At 37.1% G+C, this 27548-nt stretch overlaps 1 protein-coding gene across 1 annotated transcript in view; it reads right to left on the minus strand.

Moving 5' to 3' along the window:
- Window positions 1-27548, minus strand: part of LOC141292653 (glutamate receptor 4-like) — a 102882-nt gene that overhangs the window by 26684 nt on the left and 48650 nt on the right. Inside the window, exon 3 of the mRNA XM_073824688.1 lies at window positions 3809-4048. Within this exon, the coding sequence (XP_073680789.1) occupies window positions 3809-4048 (240 nt within the window). The remainder of the gene's footprint in view (window positions 1-3808; window positions 4049-27548) is intronic.

The raw sequence follows: 27548 nt of genomic DNA on the forward strand, positions 1-27548 counted from the left end.
TAAGCACTTTAATAAAGCAGATACAAGGACTTTGAATGCTCTGATTTAGCTAACATTCCAGAAATATTTGATTAAGCTCACCATATGGAAACTTTGCAAATAAAGTGGCCATATGGGATGTGAAGAAAAAACACATGCCTGAGGCAGATGTGAGAAGTCCAATCATAGAAACTCAAAGAAATCTCCACGTCAAAAACATCCGTGAAATGACAAAGAGCAGTGCATCTTATACACGCACAAGACAACACAGATCACTCGTGTTATTTATAGGATATTGTGCAATAAGCTCTCATGATTTACAGACTCAGATGACAGGAAGATATTGTGCTCGTCTTTCAAAGCAAGTCGGTGCATTTCAGAAGTGTGTCAGACCTAAAGCCACAGCTCACCTCTGGGGCTCCGGGGATAGTCTCAGTCTAGCACAGCAAAGCAAGACGAGCAAAGAAAAGTCATTGATGGAGAGGATAGGAGAGAGAGAGAGAAGTAAGAAAGACACAGACTGACTGTGTTTCTGGACAACAAACTGCTCATTAGTGTAACTGAGAGTTTAAAACCTGACCCCTGATCTCCAAAGATATAATAACAAGCTCCATGGAAATAAAATTCAGAGTGGCTCATCATTCCTTGCCACCTGATTCCATGAGACAACCAATAAAGTAGAGTTTACATTGTAAACTCACCCACACATTGAACCTGTATGACTTTCTATCTTTTGTAGAACATAAAAGGTGAAAAAGTGATTCATATGACTCCATATTACTATATTCCAAGTCCTCTGAAGTCATATGTCAGGTTTTTGTGAGGAACGCTATTCTCTGAAAGTCTTGACATCTGCCCCAGAACATTTTCAAGACAAGTTCAAGACAGTTCATTCAAGAACTACACTCTGTAAAATAAAGGTGCTTTAAAAGGTTCTTCAAGCGATGCCATAGAAGAACCATTTTTGGTTCCACAAAGAACATTCAGTCAAAGATTCTTTTAAGAACCATCTCTTTCTTACCTTTTTATAATCTGAAGAACCGTATTTGCCACAAAGAACCTTTGGTGAAACAGAAAGGTTCTTTGTTGTGAAAGGAAGTTCTTCAGATTATAAAAAATCTAAAAAAGAGATGGTTCTTTAAAGAACCTTTAACTAAATGGTTCTTTGTGGAACCAAAAATGGTTCTTCTTTAAGCACCTTTATTTTTAAGAGTGTAGGTGTATATGACTTTCTAATTTTAGATGAATACCGAGTTATATTTAAAAATGTCCTGGCTCTTCTGATTTATAATGGCAGTGGATGGGTGTTGAGATTTTGAAGCCCATAAAAGTATGGCCATCCATCATAAAAAGTGCTCCAGGCCTTCTGAAGCGAATCAATGCGTTTGTGTAAGAAAAATATCCAATTGTAAAACTTTATAAAGCATAATCTCTAGCTTCCGCTAACTGTCGTACACGTTCATGAGAGAGTGATGCTCGATGATGTAGGATGTAGGACTTCAAGTACAAAGCGAGGATTTGTGAAGAAAAATGTCAGAGGATTTCGATATAAGCCAAGAGGAGAGGTTTTCCTTTGCTGTAAACAAAACTTGGTTCTCACGAGACATCCAACACCATCCGCTGGAACGCTACTTTCTTGTGATTGTGCATATGACATTTAGCGAATGCTAGACATTATGGTTTACAAAGGTTTGAATATGGATATTTTTCTTACACAAATGCATTGATTCGCTTCAGGAGGCCTTTATTAACCCCCTGGAGCCATGTGGAGTACTATTTATGATGGATGGACACAGTTTATTGGACTTCTATTGAACTATTGAATAATACCACCCATTTACTGCCATTATAAAGCTTGGAAGAGCCAGGACATTTTTTATTAATTTCAACTCCAATTGAATTTGTTTGAAAGAAGACAGTCATATACACCTAGGATGGCTTGAGGGTGGGTAAATCATAGGGTAATTTTAATTTCTGAATGACTCTGTTCTCAAATTCAACTTACTGACTCACTTGTCAGTTAACAGCCTTTGAAGAGGAAAATTATCCGTGAATAGGGACCTTTTTGAAGCTTTAAATCTCCAGTCCCCATTCATTGTAACTGCATGAAAAAAGTGAAAGTGGTTCACTCAGAAGAACACAAATCAGATTGGTTTGACTCTTTTTTGAAAAACAAATCTTGTGTTTTATTGAGAAAAAAAAAATATATATATTTTTTTCTTTAATTATTTTCATATAGCGTATTTTTCCTGTTTTCAGTTTTTGTTTTGAAAGTATGGTAAATACTGCTAAAATGTACCAAAAATCACATTAAAAAATATCTCTCTTACATCACTTCTCTTGTTCTCAGGGCAACAAGAGAAGTAATGTAAGTCTTCACTGCTTTTCCTAGCGATAAGAAGAGAAGAAAAGAATGGGAAGATGCCTGTGGACGAATAAAACTTCCTAAAGACCCGCGTCTGTGCTCTCTCCACTTTAGCGTTTAGACTCTTTGTGGGGAAAAACTATGATGCAGCATTTAGTTTAAAGAAGAAGTTCACTTCTAAAATAAAAATTTACAGACAGAATTGATAGAACTGCATTTTGGAAGTTCAAACTCAGGGACACCATAGAAGTCCACCATATGAAGAGAAATCATGCAATATTTCTTTACGACTGAAACAAGAAAGACATGAACATTTTGGATGACAAGGGGGTGAGTAAATTGTCTGTACATTTTTGTTCTAGAAGTGAACTTCTACTTTAAGCCTAAGCTTATATCCATAGCCACCTGTGAGCTCTTTCAGTAGCTGTGGTCATGGAATCAGTAGTTTATTCTCCAAGTTGTGTTGTAGTAGAAACAGCGTAGCTCATTGCCAGTAGCTCACCGAGCGCAACCGTTCAACATAATCAAAATAAAGGCGCCCCCCATTAGCCTGGCTAATGCCAGACCACGTTATGACTTCGTCATGATTCGTGGTCTGGGAACCACATGTTCATTTTCTCGTAATTGAGGCGTGGTTTACGAATGCCCAGAGCCGTTTATTGGGCGCTACGAATGTCTATCAAATGCGCCTGTGCGTAGCTCATAGCCAATCGTTTCAATTATACCGGATGACGTATACAGAGCGATGGTTTAATGCCAAAAGTTGCTCTTTTTTCAAAATAAACTTGCGTTCTAAACTACTTAGAACACTATCTAAGGGGCCGTTCACATGTCGCGTCTTTTGCGCGCTAAAGTTCGTTATTTCAAATGTAGACGCGCGGTACGCGCGCGCATAATGGAAGCGACGCGGTTGCGACGCGCTCGCGTTTTCCATGTGCAAGCTACAGAGCGGTTTGGAAAGGAGAAAGCGACGCGCCTAGCGTTTTCCACGCGTTTTTAGGCGCGACATGTGAACGGCTGCATCAAATGATAACTTGCTGCCATGCTGGATCCATAGTTATAAACAAACTGCTTCGGTGAGTCGCGACGCATAGAAGGCGTCATCGTCTTGCTGCTCCCTCCCCGTTCTGTGATTGGTTCCCTATCTGAGGTGAAAATTTGGTCCATGGTTTCCATGCTACCTTCCAGCGTGAATAAAATCGCGCTGCGCGGAAGGCAGCATGGGGACACCCAGGCTAGCCCCCCATAGTCCATTTTTTAAATAATGTAAATGGGTTGTCTGCTACATATTTCAGTAAGAGGCATAATTTATGTTATATTAAGCTATACAAGTCTTAATACACAGACATTATGCAGTACATTATTTAACATTTAAGCCAGTATGTACACCTATTAAACACTTCCACTGCAAATGATTAAATGGAATTGTGTATTAGTGTGCATGGGTGCGTTTTATTGTCTTACCCCTGTCGGTATCGTATAGAAAGACAAATCGATTCCAGTCGTAGTGGTCTAGCAGGCTGAGAAGGGCCCCTCGTATGGAGGGCCGCAGCTGTAAGACGAACTGGCTCTCGCCCTCTGTGGGGAAACTGGGCGTGATGAGGGAGATGTGCAGCGCGCCACAGAAGGATGTTAGCGTGTGAACCGACCTCTTGTCGTACAGGCCGAAAATGGCGAACACGCCCCGTGAGTACTGCGAACAGACTGCAAAACACAACAACAGAGAGGAAGAGAGAGAGAGTTAGATGCTTAAGACATTAATTACATAAAACCTAAGGGAGTGCTGAACATTAACTTCACTTTAGAGCAGTAGGACCCAGCTTACGTTACTGTTTAGGGGCTTCTCCGTAGGTGTTTGCAACATTAATGAAACAGCCTGGGAAACTTTTCCACCACCTGAACAAGTGTATTTATACTCTACATGATTTCTACTCTACATGAATGTTACACAGGAATGGTTAATTTACAAAAAAACAAAACACAAAATCATTGTTTAACATAAGTCAAAATTTGTTTTTAATCTCATATTAATAAAAAAACACTGTGACAGCACAGATAAACTCACAATTCAGACTTTTTTCTTCTCAGAATTGCATGGTATAAACTCACAATTCTAACTTTTCCCCCAATTTTGAGTTTGTATCTTGCAATTTGGACTTTTTCCTGAGTTCCTGAGGTCCAATTTTGATGGGAAAAAGTCTATGTTCTCAGAATTGTGAGTTTAAATCACAACTCAACAAGTCACAACTGCGTGTTATGAAGTCAGAATTGTGAGATATAAACTCTTATACTACAGGGCCGTTGAATGCTTGAATCTGATTGGCTGACGAACGTTCTAGAGGTGTGCATTATATTCAGGGAAACGCACGGCGAACGTAGTTCCAGGCAGCTTTAGACCGCAGTGCATGTCTATATCACTTCGCCATACGATTTTAGTTATTTCAAAGGTCCTTACAGCCCAAAACAGCAAAATAACCAAAACCCACAATGACACTGGCCAAACTAATAAATACAGTAAACATCAGGATAAAAACGACAGATTATTTCCATGTTTTTTTCTACAATATATTACGTTTTATTATGTACGGAAAGCACAAACTCTTATTTCTCTCGCGCCCTCTCACTCACCTCACAGACGCACACACATAACGTTACAGTTTGCACTCGCGTTAGCATTCGCGCTAATGTTGTTAGCGCTGCTCTGACGATTAACAACTTAAAAACGACATGACAGCTCTCACACGCGAGGTAACAACGGCGTGGTCTTGAAGAAAATGGACTTAAAGTTTAACTGTTAGTAGAGACGATGCTGCCAGTCACCCTTGAGAGACACAGACATGAGAGAGGTAACGTTAAAGTTATACACTTAGTTTCTCTCCCTCACTCTTTCCGTCTGTCTGCTTGTCTGTCGGTCTGTCTAAACTTCATTATTAACGGCATTATTTTGCTATTAACAGCCCAAGCGTCGTTACTAGTTCTAAAATGACGTTTTGGAACTAGCAACGAAGCTGTTGAATGAGCTGCGTAAGAAATTAATCCTACTCACAATAGCCTTTTAAGGATAAAAACGGGACGAATGTCTTGAAATATATCATTTGATCGATGTCTTGAGGTGTGGTAACTGTAGTATAAGCGGAATAATTGACTTCGGGCCGTAGAATTCTACGAAAATAATGCACACCCGAGGTGTAACGGCCACTCCGCTTCGCGTCGTGACCGCATCACCACCTCGGGTGTGCATTATTTTCTAAGAATTCTACGGCCCGTCGTCAATTATTCCTTACATAATTCTGAGAAAATAAGTCAGAATTGCGAGACATAAACTTGCAATTGCGAGAAAAGAAGTAAGAATTACGAGATAGAAACTCACATTTGCAATAAAAAAGTCAGAAGTGCGAGTTTGAGGAAAAAGTTTGCGAGATATAAACTAAAATAAGCTAGAATTGCGAGATATAAACTCGCAATTGCCAGAAAAAAGTCAGAGTTTTAATCTCACAATTCTGACTTTATAACTCGCAATTGTGAGTTTATGTCGCAATTTTGAGCAAAAAAGTCAGAATTTCGAGATACAAACTCGCATTTGTGAAAAAAGTCAGAATTACAAGTTTATATCTCACAATTCTGATTTTATTTCTAAAAAAATTTATATCGCTTTTTAAAAAAACAAAACAAAAAACAACTGAGCACAACTGAGAAGAAAGTCAGAATTGTGAGATATAAACTTGCAATTGCGAGTAAAAAGTCAAAATTGTGGGTTTATATCACACAACTCAGATTGTTAGTTTTTATCTCACAATTCTGACATTATTTCTCAAAATTGTGAATTTATATCACGAAAATCTGAAAAAAAGTCAGAATTGTGTTTATATTTTGTAATTCTACCTTTATAACTCCCAATTGCAAGTTTATATCTAACAATTCAAAGAAAAAAAGTCTGATTTTCGACATAAAAGTCGCAATATAAAGATATAAACTTGCAATTGCGAGAAAAAAAGTCTGAATTTCAAGATACAAACTCACATTTGCGATACAAAGTCTGAATTGCGAGTTTCAGAAAAAAGTCAGAATTGTGAGATATAAACTCAGAATTCTGAGAAAATAAGTCAGAATTGCGAGATACAAACTCAAATTTGTGAGAAAAAAGTCAGAATTGCAAGATATAAACTAAAATAAGTCAGAACTGCGAGATATAAACTTGCAATTGCGAGAAAATTTCGAGTTTTTATCTCACAATTCTTACTTTATAAGTCGCAATTGTGAGTTTATATCGCAATTTTGAGCAAAAAAGTCAGAATTGTGGGATATAAACTTGCAATTTCCAGAAAAAAGTCAGAATTGCAAGTTTATATAATTCTGACTATTAACTCGCAACTGCAAGTTTATATCTCACAATTCAGATAAAAAAACTGAATTGCTAGTAAAAATTGAAATTGTGAGTTTATATCACAACTCTCACAATTCTGACTTTCTCAAAATTGTATTACTTTATATCACGCAAATCTGAAAAAAAGTCAGAATTGTGTTTATATCTTGTAATTCTACCTTCATAACTGAAATTGCAAGTTTATATCTCACAATTCAAAGAAAAAAAGCCATTATTTGAATATAGTCGCAATATTTGACGACACAATATTACTTTGATCAATTAAGTGCAGTCTTGATGAGCATAACAGACTTCTTACCAATCTCATATACTGTATAAGCTAACAGGACTGTGCTAAACAGCTAAACCTTGTCCCCTCGATTTAACATTGGAAACAGGCTACAGGGTGCTAGCTTTCTAAATGGGCTTTCCACAAAAAAACACAGAAGAAAGAAAATGGAAAAATGGATCCATTCTATGTGGACTTGCTCATTATTGAGTCAGAGCTGCAGCTGTAAGTGCCAGCAGTTTTCAATATACACTTTATATGCTGTATGATAATGAGCCTCACGCAGCTTCTCCCTGTGTTTTTGCAATTCTGAGAAACTTCAGTGGCTGCTGAGGCAACGTCTGATCTACTGCCTCAGCCTGAAGTGAGTAGTTAAGCAGGCCCGTCTCTGAAAATGTCTCTCATGTCTGACAGTCTTGCAGTTATTGTCAGTTTTCCCCTTTTCATATTTCCTTCTCGCAGCAAGTCCGACTTTTCAGCTTTGAAGCTTAACTCTGGCACGCTAATGGAAAAACCACCTGGCTTTGATGATTTTAGTTTTCCCGTTTCTGTTCCGAACAAACAGCCAAAAAGACAGCGGCACGTCAAAACTAACAACTCGCAATGTACGCTCACGGCAATGAGGGCGTTATTGTCATCGTACACAAGTAGGCTCGTTTAATCGATGGTATCGTAATTACATATTACTGAACACACAGCATTTGAAGTGCTTTGTCGTGGTTAGTTATTTTTGTATGATTCTGATTGGCACTAGTATGTGTCGGAGAGTAATTGTGGATTATTAGCAGGATCTTATTGTGCCATAAGTATAGGCTCTTTGATCATGGATGTGCTAAAAGTACTATCTCCATGACTGCACACAGAATACATCTGCTTCGGATTGGGGGAAGGGAACGGAAAGACACCTGGATCTGACGGTGGGAAGCATCACTCCCACAGAGAAGCAGAGGCTACTCACACACACACACACACACACCTCAATATACAGAGCCAAACCAAGAACGTACAGTGTTTCTAAACCTTTTTTGTCTTACGCACGTATAAAACCTATTATTAAAGGATTAGTTCACTTCCAGAATAAAAAAATCTTGATTATTTACTCACCCCCATGGCATCCAAGATGTTCATGTCTTTATTTTTTTTTTTTTCGTAGAAAAGAAATTAAGGTTTTTGAGGAAAACATTCTTTTTCTCTATATAGTGCATGTCAATGGGGATTAGCAGGTTGAAGGTCAAAATTGCAGTTTCAATGCATCTTCAAAGGGCTCTACACGATCCCAGCCAGGGAATAAAGATCTTATCTTGCAAAAGGATTGGCTATTTTCAAAAAAAAAAAATAAAAAAAAAAAAATATATATATACTTTTTAACCACAAATGCGTGACTACAACTTCTTGCATTACGTAATCACGTTGAAAAGTTCATCTTTGTATTTTGGTTTAAAAAGGTAGGGTAGAAAAACTCCATCTCATTTTTTCCTCCAACTTCAAAATTGTCACACATCATTGTTTTGCCTTTTTTGCAAAGGGTGTTTGACTTTCTTATGAAGTCAGAATAGCAAAATAAAACTTTTTTTGCATGATATCAAATCACAGTTGCTAGAAATAAAAACACTAGTTTGTACCTCACAATTCTGACTTTCTCGCAATTCTGACTTTTTGTGAGTTATAAAGTCCAATTTTGAGGGGGAAAAACACTCATATGTACTCAGAATTGCAAGTTTATTTCTCACAATTCTGACTTAATGAGTCACAATTCCATGTTATAAAGTCAGAATTGCGCAGTTCTGAGAAAAAAAGTCACAATTGTGAGATGAGAATTGTGAGGAAAAACAGTCAGAATTGGGAGATACAATCATCTGTGAGAATATAATCAGAATTGTGAAAAAAAATTGAATTCTGAGTTGATATCACACAACTTCAAAATCTTCAGACGTTGTTTTGCCTTTTTTGTAAAGGGTGTTCAACTTTTTAATTAAGACAGAATTGCGAAATAAAAACTCTGACAGTATTTCTAAGAATCGCATGATATAAATTTACAATTGCGAGATATAAAGTCCGAATTGTGAGATAAAAACTCATAAAAATGTGAGTTTGTATCTCATAATTCGGACTTTTTGTGAGTTATAAAGTCCAATTTTGAGGGGAAAAAAGACTGATATGTTCTCAGAATTGCACGTTTATTTCTCACAATTCTCAAATAATGGGTAGCAATTCATGATATAAAGTCAGACCTGTGTGATATAAACTCGCAATTCTGAGAAAAAAAGTCACAATTGCAAGATGTAACTCAGAATTGTGAGATACAAACTTGCATCTGCAAGAATATAGTTAGAATTGTGAAAATTTGTGAATTGTGAAAATTGTGAAAGGGTTTATATCACGCAACATCTAATTTTTTCCTCCAACTTCAAAATCATCACACATCGTTGTTTTGACTTTTTTGTAAAGGGCATTTGACTTTCTTATAAAGTCAGAATTGCGAAATAAAAACTCTGAGAAAAACGCAATTCTGACTTTATAAGAAAGTCAAGCGCCCTTTACAAAAAAACAACGATGTCGGACAATTTTGAAGTTGGAGGAAAAAATGAGATGTTGCGTGATATCAACTCACTTTTTTCACAATTCTGACTATATTTTCACATAGGGCTGCGCAATAAATCGACATGAAATCGAAATCGAGATTAATCGGAAGCTGCGATTGTCATGCGTATCTTTTAGTGAAGCACGGTGATCTGTGATCTCCATTTCTATGTGATCTGTGATCACCAGTAAATCTTCATCCAAAGGCCAGAGGGCGCTCTGTCTCTCGGAAACGCCAAAAACACCTGAAGGAGAAACCTAGAGAATACCTAGAGAACGGAAGATTTAACTGCTTTCATTCATTCAACATGATTAATAAACACACTACTATGACAATATATGGTTTACTGAAGTTCGTATTATTGTAATTTTCATTAGAATAATGTATACTTATAATGCAATGCGTTAATCACTGCTTAGAATATTATGAACTATGTTATGTGCGTTATTATGTCTAAGAAGCCACATCATTTCACAGATGGATTCATTTTAAACACTTGGCTGACGTTATGAAGTAAGTTTGAAGTAAAAATATTATTAAATGTGGTATTTTCACGTGCTTTGAGATGTAGCACCATTTTTTACGCAGCACCGTAGTTCACTGAGAAGCTACGCAAACAGCTGCCATTATCGCAAACGATTTCTTTTCGATTTTATAATCGTTCGAATAAATCGATTTCGATTATGAACACGATTAGGCGTAGCTTCTAAGTGAACTACGGCTCTGTGTACTACATGCTGCTTCATCTCAAAACAGGTGCTGGAGATTTACGGCTAATCAAAGAACTGGCTTTATTGACAAAATGCGCACGACAATCGCCTTAGATTAATCGCCCAGCCCTATTTTCACAGATGTGACTTTGTGTCTCACAATTTGGTTTTCCTCAAATTTCAGTTTTTCTCAGAATTTCTCAGAAAAGAGTTTATATTGCGCAGTTCTGACTTTACAACATGGTATTGTGACTCATTAAGTCAGAATTGTAAAATCCTGTATTTCACAATTCTGATTTTCTTGCAATTCTGACTTTTTGTGCGTTAAAAAGTCCAATTCTGAGGGGAAAAAAAAAACTCTCAGAATTGTACATTTATTTCTTACAATTCTGACTTAATGAGTCGCAATTTCATGTTATAAAGTCAGAACTGCGCGATATAAACTCATAATTCTGAGATAAAAAGTCACAATTGCGAGAGGTAAACTCACAATCCTGAGAAAAACAGAATTGTGAGGAAAAACAGAATTGAGAGAAACATACTCGCATCTGCAAGAATATAGTCAGAATTGTGAAAAAAGTGAGAATTCTGAGTTGATATCACGCAACATCTAATTTTTCCTCCAACTTCAAAATCGTCAGACATCGTTGTTTTGCCTTATTTGTACAAGGCATTTGACTTTCTTATAAAGTCAGAATTGCGAAATAAAAACTCACAATTCTGATTTTTTGCATGATACAAATTCACAGTTATGAGAAATAAAGTCAGAATTGTGAGATAAAAACTCGAATTTGTATCTCACAATTCTGACTTTTTGTGAATTACAAAGTCCAATTTTGAGGGAGAAAAAAAGCAGGTTTATTTCTAACAATTCAGAATGAGTCACAATTCCATGTTAGTCAGAACTACACGATATATAATGCTAGATGTAAACTCACAAGTCTAAGAAATATAATCAGAATTGTGAGAAAAACAGTCAGAATTGTAAGATACAAACTCGCATCTGCAAGAATATAGTCAGAATTGTTATAAACAGAGTTTATATCAAGCAACTCTGAAAAAAAAGTCTGAATTGTGAGATAAAACTCCATCTCATTTTTTCCTCCAACTTCAAAATCGCCTGACATCATTGCTTCACCTTTTTAGTAAAGGATGTTTGACTTTCTTTGCACATTCACTTTGTAAACCCTGGGACGGGGTTCCGCCTACTTCATGTGTGACCTTTCCAACATAACTATGTAATGCATGCAGTCAAGCTAGTGAGCTACTTACAAGGTATTTGTGGTTAAAAAGTATATACATTTGATTTTTTTCTTTAAAAAAAAAAAAATGAAAAAAATGTTTCGCTAGATAAGTCATTTAGCTGCATTGAAACCGCAATTAGGACCTTCAACCCGTTGATCGCCATTGAAGTCCACTACATGGAGAAAAATCCGGGAATGTTTTCCTCAAAAACCTTCATTTCTTTTCAGCTGAAGAAAGAAATGAACATCTTGGACAACATGGGGCTGAGTAAATCACCAGGAAATTTTCATCTCGTTTTAAATAATCGTTAAATATATTCTGCTTCTTCTTCTTCTTCTTTTTCTTTATCATCTTCTGCTTGTTATGAATTTCCAAGTAACCCCTGCGATACGCATCCCTCTGGTTGGGAATCACTGTTCCAAAACCAGTCGTGTTTGTTCTCCTTATTATATTTGCACACCAGCAGAAACCTCACACACACAGTCAGCTCACACACCGTCATGCCCTTCAACATCTGCACTCCACTTAAACAGTTTTGTCTGAGACCTGCATACCAAGTCCCAGCGCCATAGGCTAGATGTTTATCCAATCAGGGAGAGAAATAAGATTGCGGCAGATTTTTCACACTGCAGTCGCTCTGTTCCACCTGATTTGCACAGTTAACCCTCTTTTGAATGCTGCTAAATACATTCCATCACAGTGCATGCCATACCACATATCCCAAATGAATATCTGCCACAAAAATGAGCTCAAGAGAACAGCATTGTCTGAACTTCGCCAATTTTACTGTCACTTTCCTGTCATCCCAATGAACACAGAAAATTACCATATATAGCATTGATGTTAAGTGTAAAATAAGCCAAACCTGATATAATAGACCAAATATATGAGAGAAAAGTCTAGTGCTGTTATCTATGAATTAAAAGCCTTTTCTTACACAAAGCATTGATTTGCTTCAGAAGGCCTTTATTAACCCTCTGGACGTGTGTGGAGCACTTTTTATGATGGATGGATGCACTTTATTGGACTTCAAAATCTCAACACCCATTCACTACAATTATAAAGCTTGGAAGAGCCAGGACATTTTTTTAATATAACTGAAAAAAGAAAGTCATACACTGCAAAAAATGCTTTTCTTACTTAGATTTTTTTCTTGTTTCCAGCCAAAATATCTAAAAATATGTTAAATCAAGAAGGTTTTTCTAGACAAGTAAAAATTATTGTCATGTTTTCAGAAAAAAACAAGTTGAAACAAGCAAATAATCTGCCAATGGGGTAAGCAAAATAATTTTTTGCTTCAAATAAGATTATTTTGCTTACCCCATTGGCAGATTATTTTGCTTGTTTTAAGCAAAAACTCACTTAATTTTGACTTATTTTTTTCTGAAAACAAGACAACAATTTCTACTTGTCTAGAAAATCCTTTTTGATTTAGGAATTTTAAGATATTTTGGCTGGAAACAAGACGACAAATCTGAGTAATAAAAGCATTTTTGCAGTGTACACACCTAGGATGGCTTGAGGGTGAGTAAATCATGGGGTAATTTTTATTTTGGGGTGAACTATGCCTTTAAGAGAGCACTGGATGACCAAAAAGTTCATCTCTAATATCTAAATACAAACACATATCATACTGAAATGTAAAAACACAGGAAATGAGAATAAACAATTAAGCATTTAAAGTCTGATATTAATCCAATATCTACCTAGAACCACTGACATCTGCTGCATTGAATTGCTATATAAAGCCACTACAAGCAAGCAATCAATAATAATAATCAAATAAATACAGAAACTGAGACTGGTAAATAATAAAAATGGGACCTCTCATAGAATCATAGGCTATAAATAGAACATTTAGTCTTTCCTACGAGCCTAATAGGTTTTTGGACATTCCTGTTTTTAACAGGGACATTTCCAAGGACAGCTCCTGCCACGGGAAAGGCTAAAAAAGAGGCACGTCTGGTCACCACAGTGTCAACTGCATCATCAACGACAACTAAAATTCAATGTTTTAGTAAACTAGAGACGAGTTTCGTGAGCAGACAGGGCTTTAGAGGAAACCAGTTATCTCACCTTGGTCTTGAGACTACATAAATGTGTTTCAGTCACACTTCCCCTGTCTGCAGGGCTGGATATCTGCTAGAATCACCACACATATCCTCAGGGACAGAGAAAGTGGGGGAGGGGTGGAGGTGTATGCGCTAAAGGGGACACAGAGGCTGCTTGTAGCAATCAAGACTGCAATTACGTTAGCAAGATTCGCACCAAACGCTCTTCCAGCCCAGCAACCCCCCCTCCTCCTCTAAACACCCGGAACTCCAGCTTAGTTGTTTTCTCTGTTAGTCTGACCTTTTTAAAGGGACCACGTCTGTTTAGGAAAACAACCCAAGGAAGGTTTTATCTGACATTATCAAAAAGCCACAGCTCAGATGCCCTTTGTGTGTACTCAGGATACTGTAAACACACAGTGTTTCAAGCAGAGCCGCATGTTTCCCCTTAGGAGTGAAAAGAAGGGTTTGTTTTTAATAGGCTAGATTTTATCAACTGTTCTATTACAGAGAGTACCGATTGTGATGCCGTCGCTCTACAATTGGCAGTTTCCTCACTGCAATGGTCTATTTTGCTATGGTGCACACTACCAATGACCCCTAAAGCGCCTCTAACAACATTCCACTCAAATGAACAAGCAGGTCAGTGCTGTTATCCCACACTTCCATAATCGATGGATGCCTGCGTGTGTAGATCGGACAATCTACATGCGCTTTTATATAACGTCAAACACATTTAAAGGAACAGTAAGCCTAAAACTGTCATTATTTTCCAAACCTGTATGACTTTTTTTTCTTCTGAAGATATAATAAAATTCAGTGGATTCCAATTTTGTTTTGGACCCCATTGACATTCTTCAGAATCTTTTCTTTTATGTTCTACAAAAGAAACAAAGTCACAGGTTTAAAAATAATTTTGAATGGAGAAAAAATGAGAAAGAATGTTTTTGTCTATACTACACTCTTAAAAATAATGGTTCTTTATTGGCATCGATGGTTCCATGAAGAACCTTGAACATCCATGGAGCCTTTCAAATGCAGAAAAGGTTCTTATAGTTGAAAAAAAAAGGTTCTTTAGATTTTTAAAAAGTTCTCCAATATGGTTATTTTAGGAACTGTGCACTGAAAGATTCTTTGGGGAACCAAAAATGGTTCTTCTATGGCTTCACTGCAAAAACACCCTTTTGGAGCCTTTATTATTTGACAATAATTAGACAATATTTCGGTAATTTTTTCAACCTTAAATAAAAGTATGCATCATTTTTGTGCACAATTTAATCAATATCTTTAAATAGTAAGACACTACACGGCTGTTACTAATGAAATTAAATCAGTATGAACAAAATTTGTGTTTGCAATGCAAACTTGGCACAGACATCATTTACACAGACAGGACACAAATGCAGTTAACCTGAAGTTACAAATGCATAAGCAATGTTTTGATGTTTTGAAACAAAATGTTCTATAGTGACATTTAGCCACTTTTCTACCAAAATGACCAGGAACAATTTGTCCCAGGTACTTTTTCCCCAAGAACTTTCCCCCCAGACCTGTTGCTGTCTGCATTTCCAACAACTATGAGTTTTAAACAACTACATTCTTGTCTGAAATACACTTAAAACTACATTTCATGACACAATAACTAATATTTTTTTATATTATGCGAATAAATGGTGGTTGAAATACATTGCTGCGTAAAGCCAACCAATCAGCATGTTTGGCACCCAAGTCCCACCCCCAAAAGTTCCGAATCTTTAAAAAAATACTACCTCACAAGCAGGGCCAAATTTCTACCTGGAACTGTATTTAGATCCGAGTTTCTGTGGTGGAAACACACTGTGACGAGTCGGCTGCCTCCCCCCTAATTATCATCACCACCCAGTCCCTTATTCGTCACCCTTCTCCAGGCGCGGAATCGGGCTGGCGGCGTGTGATGAGGAGCACCTGAATGGAATGAAGCCTCATCACCGCCGCTGTTTAAATGCCGAGCGCTCATCTCCTCAGGAGACCGGTCTCTCCCCCGTGCATGCACGCTGGTGTCCTCGCGGGTCCAGGAAGGGGTGAAGAGGGAACCAGCGCCGCCAGAAGGACGAGCCGCCAGACCCGTGGTCCGGCTGAAGACCGCACCCATGGCGGCCGACGGGCCAGGATGCCGGGCCGTAGATTCCCCGTTGGAAGCGCCGTGGAGGCGCGGAAGGGACGAAGCCGCAGGAGATGCCGCAGCCCCTAGCGCCCCGGTCCCAAGCGGGGAGCGCGTGCGGCCGCTGGACTCCGCCCCTTACCTGGACCCTTCCCATCTGAACACTGCCCTTCCTTCACGAAACCCCCTTCACACGAGGACACCAGATTCCCTGTTTATTTGGACACTTTTATTTCCCTTTTGGATACTTTTCTTTAATTTTCTGTTTAATAAAAGCCTCTCCGAGGACTGACGCAACACCCACTGTGTCTGTCGTTTGCTCCTCCCGCCACAGTGGTGGAGAATGCGGGCAACGCGGGGCTTAGACAGCGCAGTGGGCAACACCTGATGACGTCATCCCCTCTCGCTCGCAAAAGTTCGTGAAAACCCGGACGGGGACGGAGAAACGACGGAGACGGCCTCCCAGCCGCAAAAGGGGTAAGTGATGTTTAAGTTAGTCACTTATCCTGCGTTTGGTTGAGGCTGTCGACTAAATGCCGGTTTTTCTGTCCCTGTTCCGGTGCGCTGCGAGAGGGCGTGTTGCCTTGGAGAGGAATCCCCCGCCCACTCCGACCGCTGGAGCCTGGATGAGGAAGGTAGCACTCCTGCGTAGGCGATGACTGATGACTGATTCCCCGTTGGAAGCGCCGTGGAGGCTGCCCTTCCTTCAAGGAACCCCCTTCACACGAGGACACCATATTCCCTGTTTATTTGGACACTTTTTTTTCCCCTTTGGATACTTTTCTTTCATTTTCTGTTTAATAAAAGCCTCTCTGAGGCCTGATGCCACACCCACTGTGTCTGTCGTTTGCTCTTCCCGCCACAACTCCAAGTTCCACCATAAAATTCCTGGGGAAAGTTCCAGTGGTGGGCTTTTTGAAATGATTTTGTGACAATAGGGAAAATATACTTTAACTATAAACCAGTAAATTGCTGTATGAGTGAGTCATTGAGCCATTCATTCAACTGATTCATTCAAACGGCTGATTCAGTAACAAAACACCGTCTTGTGTTGCTCAGAGACGGAAAACAATTCTGCTGTGGCTTTGTTTGAAACTGTTTTCGTTGACAATCAAAACAATCAAAAACAGGAACGTGTCTAAAATATAAGTCAATTAATATCAACTTCTTGTTTATTGGACGGTTTTATAAAATCAATATCACATTTGCAATCATACTGATATCTGGAGGACAAAACTGTACACTTTTTATGATTTTAACTATAACAGATGATATAAAGACATACAGGCCATACAGTATTTACCACCTAATCTTGATTTTTGGGTATTTCTTAATGTATTTTAATAGACTTATTAAAGTGTGAACTCTAAATGTGCTCACTAAGTAGTCTAACGTACATTTCATAGTGTATACTTGCACTCTCTGGGTGTGTTTTTGGATCGCATATTGTTTAAACAACAATTATGATATTATAGAGGATTTGCACTTATGGATGCAAGGCCATATTGGCGATACTTGGATGTAAATAATAGCATGGATTGCAGGGTAAATGTACTATTGAATATGTTGTTCTGTTAACTTATGCTTTCTAAACTACAAAAAAAAAAAAAAAACGTGTGGAAGCGACTTAATCATATAGGGAAAGGGTGAAATATTTTGAAAAAACTCAAATTAATAGGTGGTAAAGATATGTACAAGCAGTATTAATTAAGATATTAGACTAATATTTCACCTACCTGACCAGAAATGATAAGAACAAATGCGAATGTTGTCAAGATTCTTGCCCTGGAAATACTGGTTCATTTTGGCCAACACAAATGCCTTTTTTGCACTCTTCTCCTTGATTTTTTTATAACTTTTGGCAGTCTATAGTACTCCAAATGTATTTCCCAGTCCGACCAATTAGTACAGCCCAAAATATGACAATAACTGACCATTTTCAGCAGCAATAATCAGCAAAACATGTGAGTTTCATTCGGTTCAGTGGCATTGTTTATGTTAAGTGCTGCCAATATGGCCAATTGATGATGCATAATGAAAACACTCTATGGTAGACGATATATATAGCACACCCCAAAAACAATATTAGACTCCATTGATTTTCATGGAGTAAAAAATATTATTTTAATTTGACATTGCTGCCATTATAGTAGTAGCCTTTTTCATCTGACCCAACCAGAAAGAGCATTTACGACATGCCTAATTCTGTTCAGGCCTATACCCAGAAGCTTGACATCACCGATATCTACCATGGATACTTTATAGTGTTTCAGGTTAGCATCTGTGCATCTGCGAAATGAATGTTCCCCAAAGGTGAAATAAACCTGCTTTTGCTTTAATTCACACAATCCATACAGGAATCTGATTTACGATGCAATAACGTCTCGCAGGTCTTGCCTTCTAACTCCTCTAGTCGGACACCTAAACAGCCTGCCGTATACGTGAGAGGGGCGAGGAATAAGCAAAGCTCGGCTGGCTTCTGATTCTGTGTAAACCATGAACTGCAGAAAAACAGATCCCGCTTTCCGCTTCACGCATCACCGCCGCTGACAGCTTCACTCGCAGTGCGCTTGACTTCATCTCCCACAATGCCTCTGGGACAGAAAAGATGGATTAGGTTTCCCTGTCTGCCCAGTCCCTCTCCTTCAGACCAGAACCTTAAAGATTATGACAAAAAATGCAGAAAAATAAGATGAAAAAGCAGCAGCCGTTCCATAATAGAGAAAGGTGAGTTAAGGTGAAAATGGATCTTGATTTCATACAACTTTAAGGTTTAGTAGTGATTTCGAAGGCGATTGCTTTTCTTTCAGTCGGAGAGGCCATGAAGAACATCCTTCAGTACATGACTGCTTTATAAATAATAATAGCCTAGTCATATGAGGAAAACTAACCTTTTTAAGGGCTAAACTGCTGCCTGTCACTATGTAAGAGATACAGATCTTAACCCAGAACCTGATTGTTTTTTTCTTGATTTTATTGTTAGGCGAATAGGGACTGCTGTAACATGAGATGAAGCGATCAGTTTAACCAATAAATGTGCAGATTATCACAACTTCACAGACAAAAACAATCGCAAATCCATGTGAACTTGAACCCGTTGCAAAATTTGCATGGGATATACATAATCAATTTTAATTCCTATTAAAATAAATTTAGCAACATCAACACTGTTATTGAATCAATTTGAATTGAGCTGAATAATGACACCATTGGCTTCTTTAGAGCTGCTTATAGCATATTTTTTACATTTCATAACTGAACTTTACACAGTTGTTAAACTGATCTACACTACAGTCAAAAGTTTTTGAACAGTAAGATTTTAAATGTTTAAATGTTAAATGCAAGCCTGCATTTATTTATTCCAAAACACATCAAAAGCAGTAATATTGTGAAATATTTTTACTATTTAACATAACCGCTTTCTATTTGAATATATTTAAAATTTGTATTTATTCCTGTGATCAAAGCTAAATTTTAAGCATCATTACTTCAGTCTTCAGTGTCACATGATCCTTCAGAAATCATTCTAATATCCTGATTTGCTGTTCAAAAAAACATTCTTATTATTAATATTTAAAACAGCACATTTTTAGGATTCTTTGATGAATAGAAAGATCTAAAGATTGGCATTTATCTGAAAAATAAAAGCTTTTGTGACACTATAACATTGAATTTTATTTAGCAAGGATGCTTTAAATTAAAAGTAATGATAAAATTTATAACGTTAAAAAAATCTATTTCAGATAAATGCTGTTCTTCTGAAATTTCTATTGATCAAAGAAACCTGAATATTAGAATATTAGAATGATTTCTGAAGGATCATGTGACTGGAGTAATGATGCTAAAAAATCAGTTTTCAAATCACAGGAATAAATTACATTTTAAAATATATTTAAATAAAAAACAGTGATTTTAAATAGTAAAAACATTTAAAAATTTTAACAAATAAATGCAGGCTTGGTGAACAGGAGAGACTTCTTTAGAAAACATTAAAAATCTTACCGTTCAAAAACATTTGACTGGTAGTTAGTATATATAGATTAAACTGCTTTGAGCTGAAAAACGACACTATTGTCTGTTTTTAGAACAGCTTTACAGCTGAATTTGCTTCATATTTGAAGTCTGCATCACCGATTCTCTTATTTTTCTGTTTATTATAGTTCAAATAGAGTTAAATATTACTATAGAAGCTAGTTTAATCATAGTATAAAGCACTACATAAAGGTGACTTGACTTGAAATGACAGTATTGAGAAACAATAAATATGACCGCACCTTTAGAAATGAGCTACAGGAGTGAAATTACACGACTTCAGAAGGTGAAAGTCACGGTAAATACGAAGTAAAGGACAAAGGAAAAAAATCACTGAAAAAAAGTGTAAATTAAAGCGTGTTAATGGATGTTAAATGTTAGAACAGGTTTCATCCGAATCATCAGTCTCTTGTTTGATTTCGAATAAAACATCCACGCAAGCTTTTCATCTACATGCTAAAAATCCAACTTGAATAGAAATCTGATCTTCTGTTACCTAGTTGCAAGCACTTGATAAAACAGATTAGATTTCTCTCCTGAGACCAGCGTGTTCGATATTTATAGAAAAATCATAGAGTGGCTGAATGAGATTTTTTTTATGACATTGAAGCACAACTGTGCAGACCGAGACGAGAGAGCGTCATTCCAGCACTCAAACACTCACTGTGACTAATGCTGGGTGGCAAATGAATAAACTAACACTTGTTAGTGACATTTACGAAATTCGTCATCACTGGAATTAATAGTGAGAGGCGAAAGAGAGAGAAAATATTTGTGCCGTCTCTTCCGGAAGCAACGGTAATCACATCAGTGAAGTCTGAGGTGTACACCTGTAAAATTAAGCACTGCGGTTGATTCCATGACCTCACATCCTGCTGATGTCATTCTCACTGCTGGCATTTGTAAAAAAAAAAAAAAAAAAAAAAGAGCAAAAATACTACCTCAAGTACGACAAAGTTGCAACATGACTTCCTAAAATACCTTGTTTTAAACAAAATTCGAGGCAGATTGTTACAAAAGATATTTTAAGTCATATTTAAAATAAATGCTTTCTCTTCATTAAAGAATCCTAAAAAAAGTAACATGATCTCCACAAAAATATTAAAATACATTTAATATGTGACTTGAACCACAAAACCAGTCTTGAGTAGCACAGGTATATTTGTAGCAATAGCCAAAAATACATTGCATGGGTCAAAATTAATCTTTTATGCCAAAAGTCATTAGGATATTAAGTAAAGATCATGTTCCATGAAGATATTTTGTAAACCTCTTACCGTAAATATATCAAAACTTAGTTTTTAATTAGTAATACGCATCGCTAAGAACTTAATTGGACAACTTTAAAGGCGATTTTCTCAAGATTTAGATTTTTTTTTGCACCCTCAGATTGCAGATTTTCAAAAAGTTTTGTGGTCCAGGGTCACATGTATTTTTAGATACACTGTCGTTCAAAAGTTTGGGATCAGTAAGATTTATTTTAAGTTCTTATGCTCATCAAATCTGCAGTTATTTGATCAAAAAATACAGAAAAAAAAAACAGTAATTAAGAGCCGGGGGGTGAAAACTTTTGAACAGAATGAAGATGTCCAAAAAAATTTTTATTTTGTTGAAATATATTTTTTCCTCCCTATTTAGTACTGCCCTTTGTAAGCATCAGAAGATACTAGCATGTTTCCCAGAAGACAAATTAAGTACAATTTACCTTAAGAGGAGACACTACAGGCAAAAACGCTGTTTTTTCATGCACCTGTCAAATTTGAGATTTTCGGCTTTTTGGTTTTTCATAAAGTGTTTTTTCAGACTAATCGAAAGAAAACATCTAAAAGACAATCTTAAGTGTTCCTTTTATAGCACTTTATCTATTTGTGTCAATAGATTTCAATTACAATGCATATTTTTAAAGGCCATTTCCTTAAAATGAGTTTTTTTATCCTACACTGAGCCATAAATCTCCACTTCAGTAGCACATACACACACCAAACGTTACATTTTTATTCCTGTTTATACCCTGAAGGTTTTTACAGAGGGATTTGTTTATATACAATTAGCTTGATTTTATACAACATTTTATTCCCCCAAAAATGGAAAAAATACTTTTTTTTTTCTGAATTATGGAGTAATTAAATGAGATTCCCAAAATCCCTTCTGTAAAAACATTTGAAATTAAACAAGAATTTCAAGTTTAGATTTTTGTACTAGAAATGTATGCAAATTAGCACATATGTGACCCTGGACCACAAAACCAGTCATAAGGTAAAATTTTACAAAACTGAGACGTATACATCATATGAAAGCTCAATAAATAAGCTTTCTATTTATGTATGGTATGTTAGGATCGGACAATATTTGGTCGAGATACATCTATTTGAAAATCTGGAATCTGAGCGTGCAAAAAAATCAAAATACTGAGAAAATCACCTTTAAAGTTGTCTAAATTAAGCTCTTAATGCATATTACTAATCAAAAATTACATTTTAATATATTTACAATAGGAATTTTACAAAAAATCTTAATGAAACATGATCTTTACTTAATTTCCTAATGATTTTTGTCATAAAAGAAAAGACAATAATTTTGACCCATACAATGTATTTTTGGCTATTGCTACAAATATACCCCAGCGACTTAAGACTGGTTTTGTGGTCCAGGGTCACATATTTCATTAAACAATGCTCATTTGCATATTAAAACCTAACATTTTAGAAAACCTTTTTTACCCTCACCTACAGTGTCTCGCCTTAATTTTCAAATTCAAAATGTTTTCTTAATGCTCTTAAGGCTCTTAATGCATCGTGTTTCCTTGACACTCAATTGTCCTCAGTGTGAAAAGATAGATCTCAAAACCATACAGTCACTGCTGGAAAGGGTTAAAATACGCAAAAGATGCTGTAAACTAAAGAATATGCAGGACATGGAGGATTTTTCTGAAGAACAGTGCTCAGTTTAACTATTTAAAACAACTCATGAACTCATGAATAACCATCACAAAACAAAAAAAGTCATCCAGGTAACCACACACAGTATTTTGTGACTTTTGAACGCGGTTATTTTAATAATTTCAGCTATTTTTTTGTCTTGTGGACTATATGTAAACATCCTTTATGTAAGATATCCTACTCAGGACAGCACTAAATAAAAAAATAACATGCATTTTGTCTGATCTCTCTTATTTAGTTCAAATTACTCACATTTCCATTGATTCTGCAAGGGGTTCCCAAACTTTTGCATGCCACTATACATACATTTTATGCATTTAACTATAATAGCTTAGCTTAAAATACAATTCAGTTCTTCAGTTCTTCATTGCTGCTAGCTACCCTACTAAAAGAGACTTTTTGCCTTTTCTATAATTCAGTCTGTTTTTATGGTTTTAGACACCAGTCAAACATATCTTTGAATACTTGAACAGTATGTGCTTGTGCTGCACAATGAAGCTCTTCCCTTGTTCCTCCAGATCCAGACATCAGTAAATCATCGGCACACTGATGTTTATCTAAGCAATCAGACGATACATATTCATATCCTCTCGCGATGATGACACAACGCGAGCAAAAGGGCCCGAGATGATAGCAAAAGTTGGCATTTACATATCACAGTTGATTCCTGAAAAGTCACTTCCTGTACCACGTCGCCGTCTCTGTTCCTCGACGCTGCACAGACGCCTCAGTTTCCTCAGTTCTTGACAAATACTGTTCTCTCTCTTTCAACATTTCTCCTGCTCTCCTCTACGGCTGAATGCCAGGGTGTGCCTTGCAGGGGAGAGCTGGCCCATTTCTTCCCCTTTCTCTCTCTCTCTCTCTCTCTCTATTATCCTCTCCTTCTATCCCTCGCTCTGGTCTCCGCCGTAGTTGACGCCTCTCATGTTCCTTCTGTTGCTTGTCTTATGTTTCTATCCTTCACTCCTATGCTTTTGTTGTAGCTCTCTATATCCTTTGTGACTCCATTTTTCATCCGGTGTCTTTGTGTTCTTTCTGTCTTTTCTTTTGTGCCCGCTCTCCCCGACTGCTCCTCCTCCTCTCTCTTTCTCACTCTCACTCTCTCATGTTCACATTCACATGTGCTTCCTCCGAGAATTCTTTCTCTTTTTTATATATTTATTTATTTACTCATTCATACTGCCTTAAACTGCGCGCTGAGCTTAAGAGAGAGATAGAAAAAAGCAGCCGACAAAAAGCTTCCACCTAGTCTGGCCTCTATTTAAACTTGAAGTCCATTTACAGACACAAAGCACAATATCAGTGAGCGTCACCTAAACCAGATGCAGGATCAGCTTTGTCATTGAATGAAAGCAGCGAGAGAGAAAAAGACCGGAGCACATACTGTTTTAAAGAAAAAGAAAACCTTTCTCTAGAAAATATTATTTTTGTAAGAACAGGTAAAAATAGGGTACCTATTGCAATAAAAAAAGTTCATGGAAATGCATTAAATATTAAAAGTAAAATTAAAATTAAATAAGTAATTTCTTATTTAATAATTTAATAAATTATAATATTACATCAAATTATATCAAAATTAAATCTATATTAAAAAGGGTAATTTTTTATAAAAAAACAATATTCACATGAACAATCTCAGCTTTTAAAGTTTGTCATTTTTTAATAAATTCAAACAATAAATACTGTTTTGTGGCTCTCTGATGTGTCGTGACAGATCACTGTAGCGCCTCGGTTCAAGTGGAACATGAACCGATCGTCTTTTCATATTTACTAGTTATAGCACAAAATAAACACGAATGAACATCAGAAAGTGTCTCGTTTCAACAGTAAAAGATGTCAATACCATTTTTCAAGTTCAAGTCCACCAAAGTTAGGCTCAATCCCAATTCTACCCCTTACCCCTACACTTAGCCCTACCCCTCCGGTTGGCGCGTTCACGTGAAGGGGTAGGGGTGTCTCATTTCTCTTTTGGTTGGAGGAGTAGGGGTAAGGGGAAGGGCCAGATAGCCCTCCAAACGAAGATTTTTCAGGACCACACTTCAAACGAAGGGCTAAGAGAAATCTGCAACATGGATGCTCACTCGAGCAAGCAGACTCGTAAATATAAGTAATTTTTGCCTTTAATAAGGATTTTGATGACAATGTTTCATTATATGTATATTACCTTCAATCTTGTGTTTATGGTGTTGTTTTGTAAATAAACGTTTGCAAAAAAAAATCGCTAAAGTTTGCTAGCAGATAGCACTGATTGCACGATATTACAAAATATATTTTTATGTCATATACACTTGACTGCATGTTAGAAACATGAAAGACCAGTGGCACGGCAATTTGCAATGGTGGTGTAGTGGATGGTGTACGCAGGTAACGTATACGGTGTATACACACTTCCACTTTTTAAATCCCCTCTGATGCGCATTATTCAGTGTCCTGCATTCGCCAAAATCATGGCAGTCCACCACATCCAGTCATGTGAATAAATGTAAATATTCGCTTAAAACACCCAATAAAGGCAGTGATGATGCAGTCAAGACCGTGGAGCCGGCTTGCTTTGAAATGTATTTAATGATTGCGCCTAATGCACCTGCGCCCGCTCACCGCACCAGTAATTTAAATCAGGACATAATAATAAAAACCATACCTTACAAATATAAAGAAGCTGATTTTTACAATCAGAAATTTCTTAAACCAGTGAACCCCTGTAAACATTTTAGTCCAAGGATCCAGAAAACGAACGCGTTCAAATAGAAAGTTCAAAACGAAATTCACAAATGAAGCATATATACTTCTCCAGGCACCACTACACTGATTAGCAATTTGCCGCGCATGTGAAAATGCATTGTTTGTTTTGCTTACGGCCACATGTGAATGAACGGTGCGTACACCGTACATTTGTACTTTTTGCAACATGACAACATTTTGACATCTTGGAATGAGTGATAAACATCTGCGCATGTCCTCTGACGTAACATTAGGAACTAGCGACAACGTATGATGTCGTATCACAATGTTGTAGTGGTGTCCCATTTCTTAGGGGAAATATTTTAGCCCTTCCCCTTTACACTTTGTTTCAAGGGGCGAGGGGGTAGAAAATAGAATTGGGATTGGGCCTTAATCTACTCTCCTGTTTGGTTTGTAGGTTTTCCTTTAGGCTTTATAGGATTTTAGGTAAATTTGGACAGGCCTTTTCTAAACAACCCCATTATATCTACCCAAAGGGTAAATTTCAACATAATTTTTTTTGATAATTATTGACCTAGAGAGCCCAGAGAATTGTACTGGAGTGTTTTTTTCCAGATTGACTGAAAGGACTAGTACGCAAAAGTAGGTTTTTACACATCTTCTCAATAATTTAACAAACGTTCTGATTGACAACAGTAGTTCTAGAGGCAAAGTTGTCTCAAAGTTTTTTATTGTAATAAGTTAAAATGACTTGTAGTTTTAAGCTGATTTAACTTAAAATTTTAAGGCAGCTGCTGAACTTATGTTTTTAAGATGAATCTGGTGAAAACTTTTTACAGTGTGTATGTGTGAAAAACCGTGCAACGTACAATTTTTTACGTCCTTGAAAAATGCGATATCACCCCCCAGTGGCTGATTTCTTTCAAATTTCTCACAGACTCTTGGGGTTGTGAGTCAAACAGGCCCACTGAGTTTCGTTCCGTTCTGCCTCCGTTAACCTTGTCTAATAGGTGCTTAAACTTCATCGGCCAATGGCAGCCATGTTTTTTTGAGATACGCAAATGTCCTTATAGACAATTGTGGCACTTTGGACAATGATTGTCATGTTGATAGGACAAATGGTTGCAAAGTTTTAACCATTTTTATGTTTTTTCCCTTTATAGCACCAACAAAGTTGCCAAGCTCCACAATTTTTTACCCTGTGACTTCAGCTCTTATGTACATGTGCTGAGTTTGGCAAAGATATACAGTTCAGGAGTTATAGGTATTTTACTAAAACTGGCCTCACCTCTTTGCAAAGGTGAGTTCAAAGTTATTGATATTCACTCTCCAAAGAATCTTCCTGCACTGGTTTAGTTCTGATCAGGCAAAAAAAAACCTAGGACTAGTTCGCAAAAGTATGTTTTTCCAAAAATCCAAAATACCCCAAAATTTCAAACCTGCGCCAGGGATTCCAAGACATAAGACTCTTGAGTCTGCGACTGACGGTTTAGAAGTTATGAGCGATTTAATACTTTTGATCGTTGTAGCGCCCCTGTCAGGCAGATTGGGGCGAGCCTTGGTGACGTTGTAGGCGGTGTGAGTACTACCATCCCTCCAAGTTTTAAGTCTCTATGACTTATGGTTTGATCTGCACAATTAGTTTTATGTGGAGGTGCTGATCCTTGGCCATTCTAACAATTACAATAGGGTTTCAGCGCTATATGCTTAAACCCCTAATAAAGCCTAAAGTGGCTGCCACCCACAGACGTGAATGAAGCATCACGCAATAGCAAGTTGAGGTACTAAGTTGAGAAATATTTGATTTGACACTGACAATGAGTTTATTTCACAACAAAAGTGTCTGAGTCACCCTACAATATCACAATTATTCCATGCAATGAAGTTAAATGCATAATAATCATAAAAAAGATTTATAAAATGCTGTATAAAATGGAGTAAAGCAGATCATACAACTGGACATGTCAACCATACGCGTCATCTGCAAACATTTAAAAAATATCACGGCTTTTGTCAGTCCATGCCATCTTAAAAACAAAACGACACCCATGATGTCCTTAAAAAGGGGCATGTTGCAGTGTCTGGCAAATCACAGGAGGGATGTAAAAGAACTCCATATAATGCGTATTGGTGAGTAAATACGAGAAGGGCTCTCAGGGCGCCCTGCACGCC

The sequence above is a fragment of the Garra rufa genome, chromosome 19 (genome assembly GCF_049309525.1).
Source record: "Garra rufa chromosome 19, GarRuf1.0, whole genome shotgun sequence".
NCBI lineage: Eukaryota > Metazoa > Chordata > Actinopteri > Cypriniformes > Cyprinidae > Garra > Garra rufa.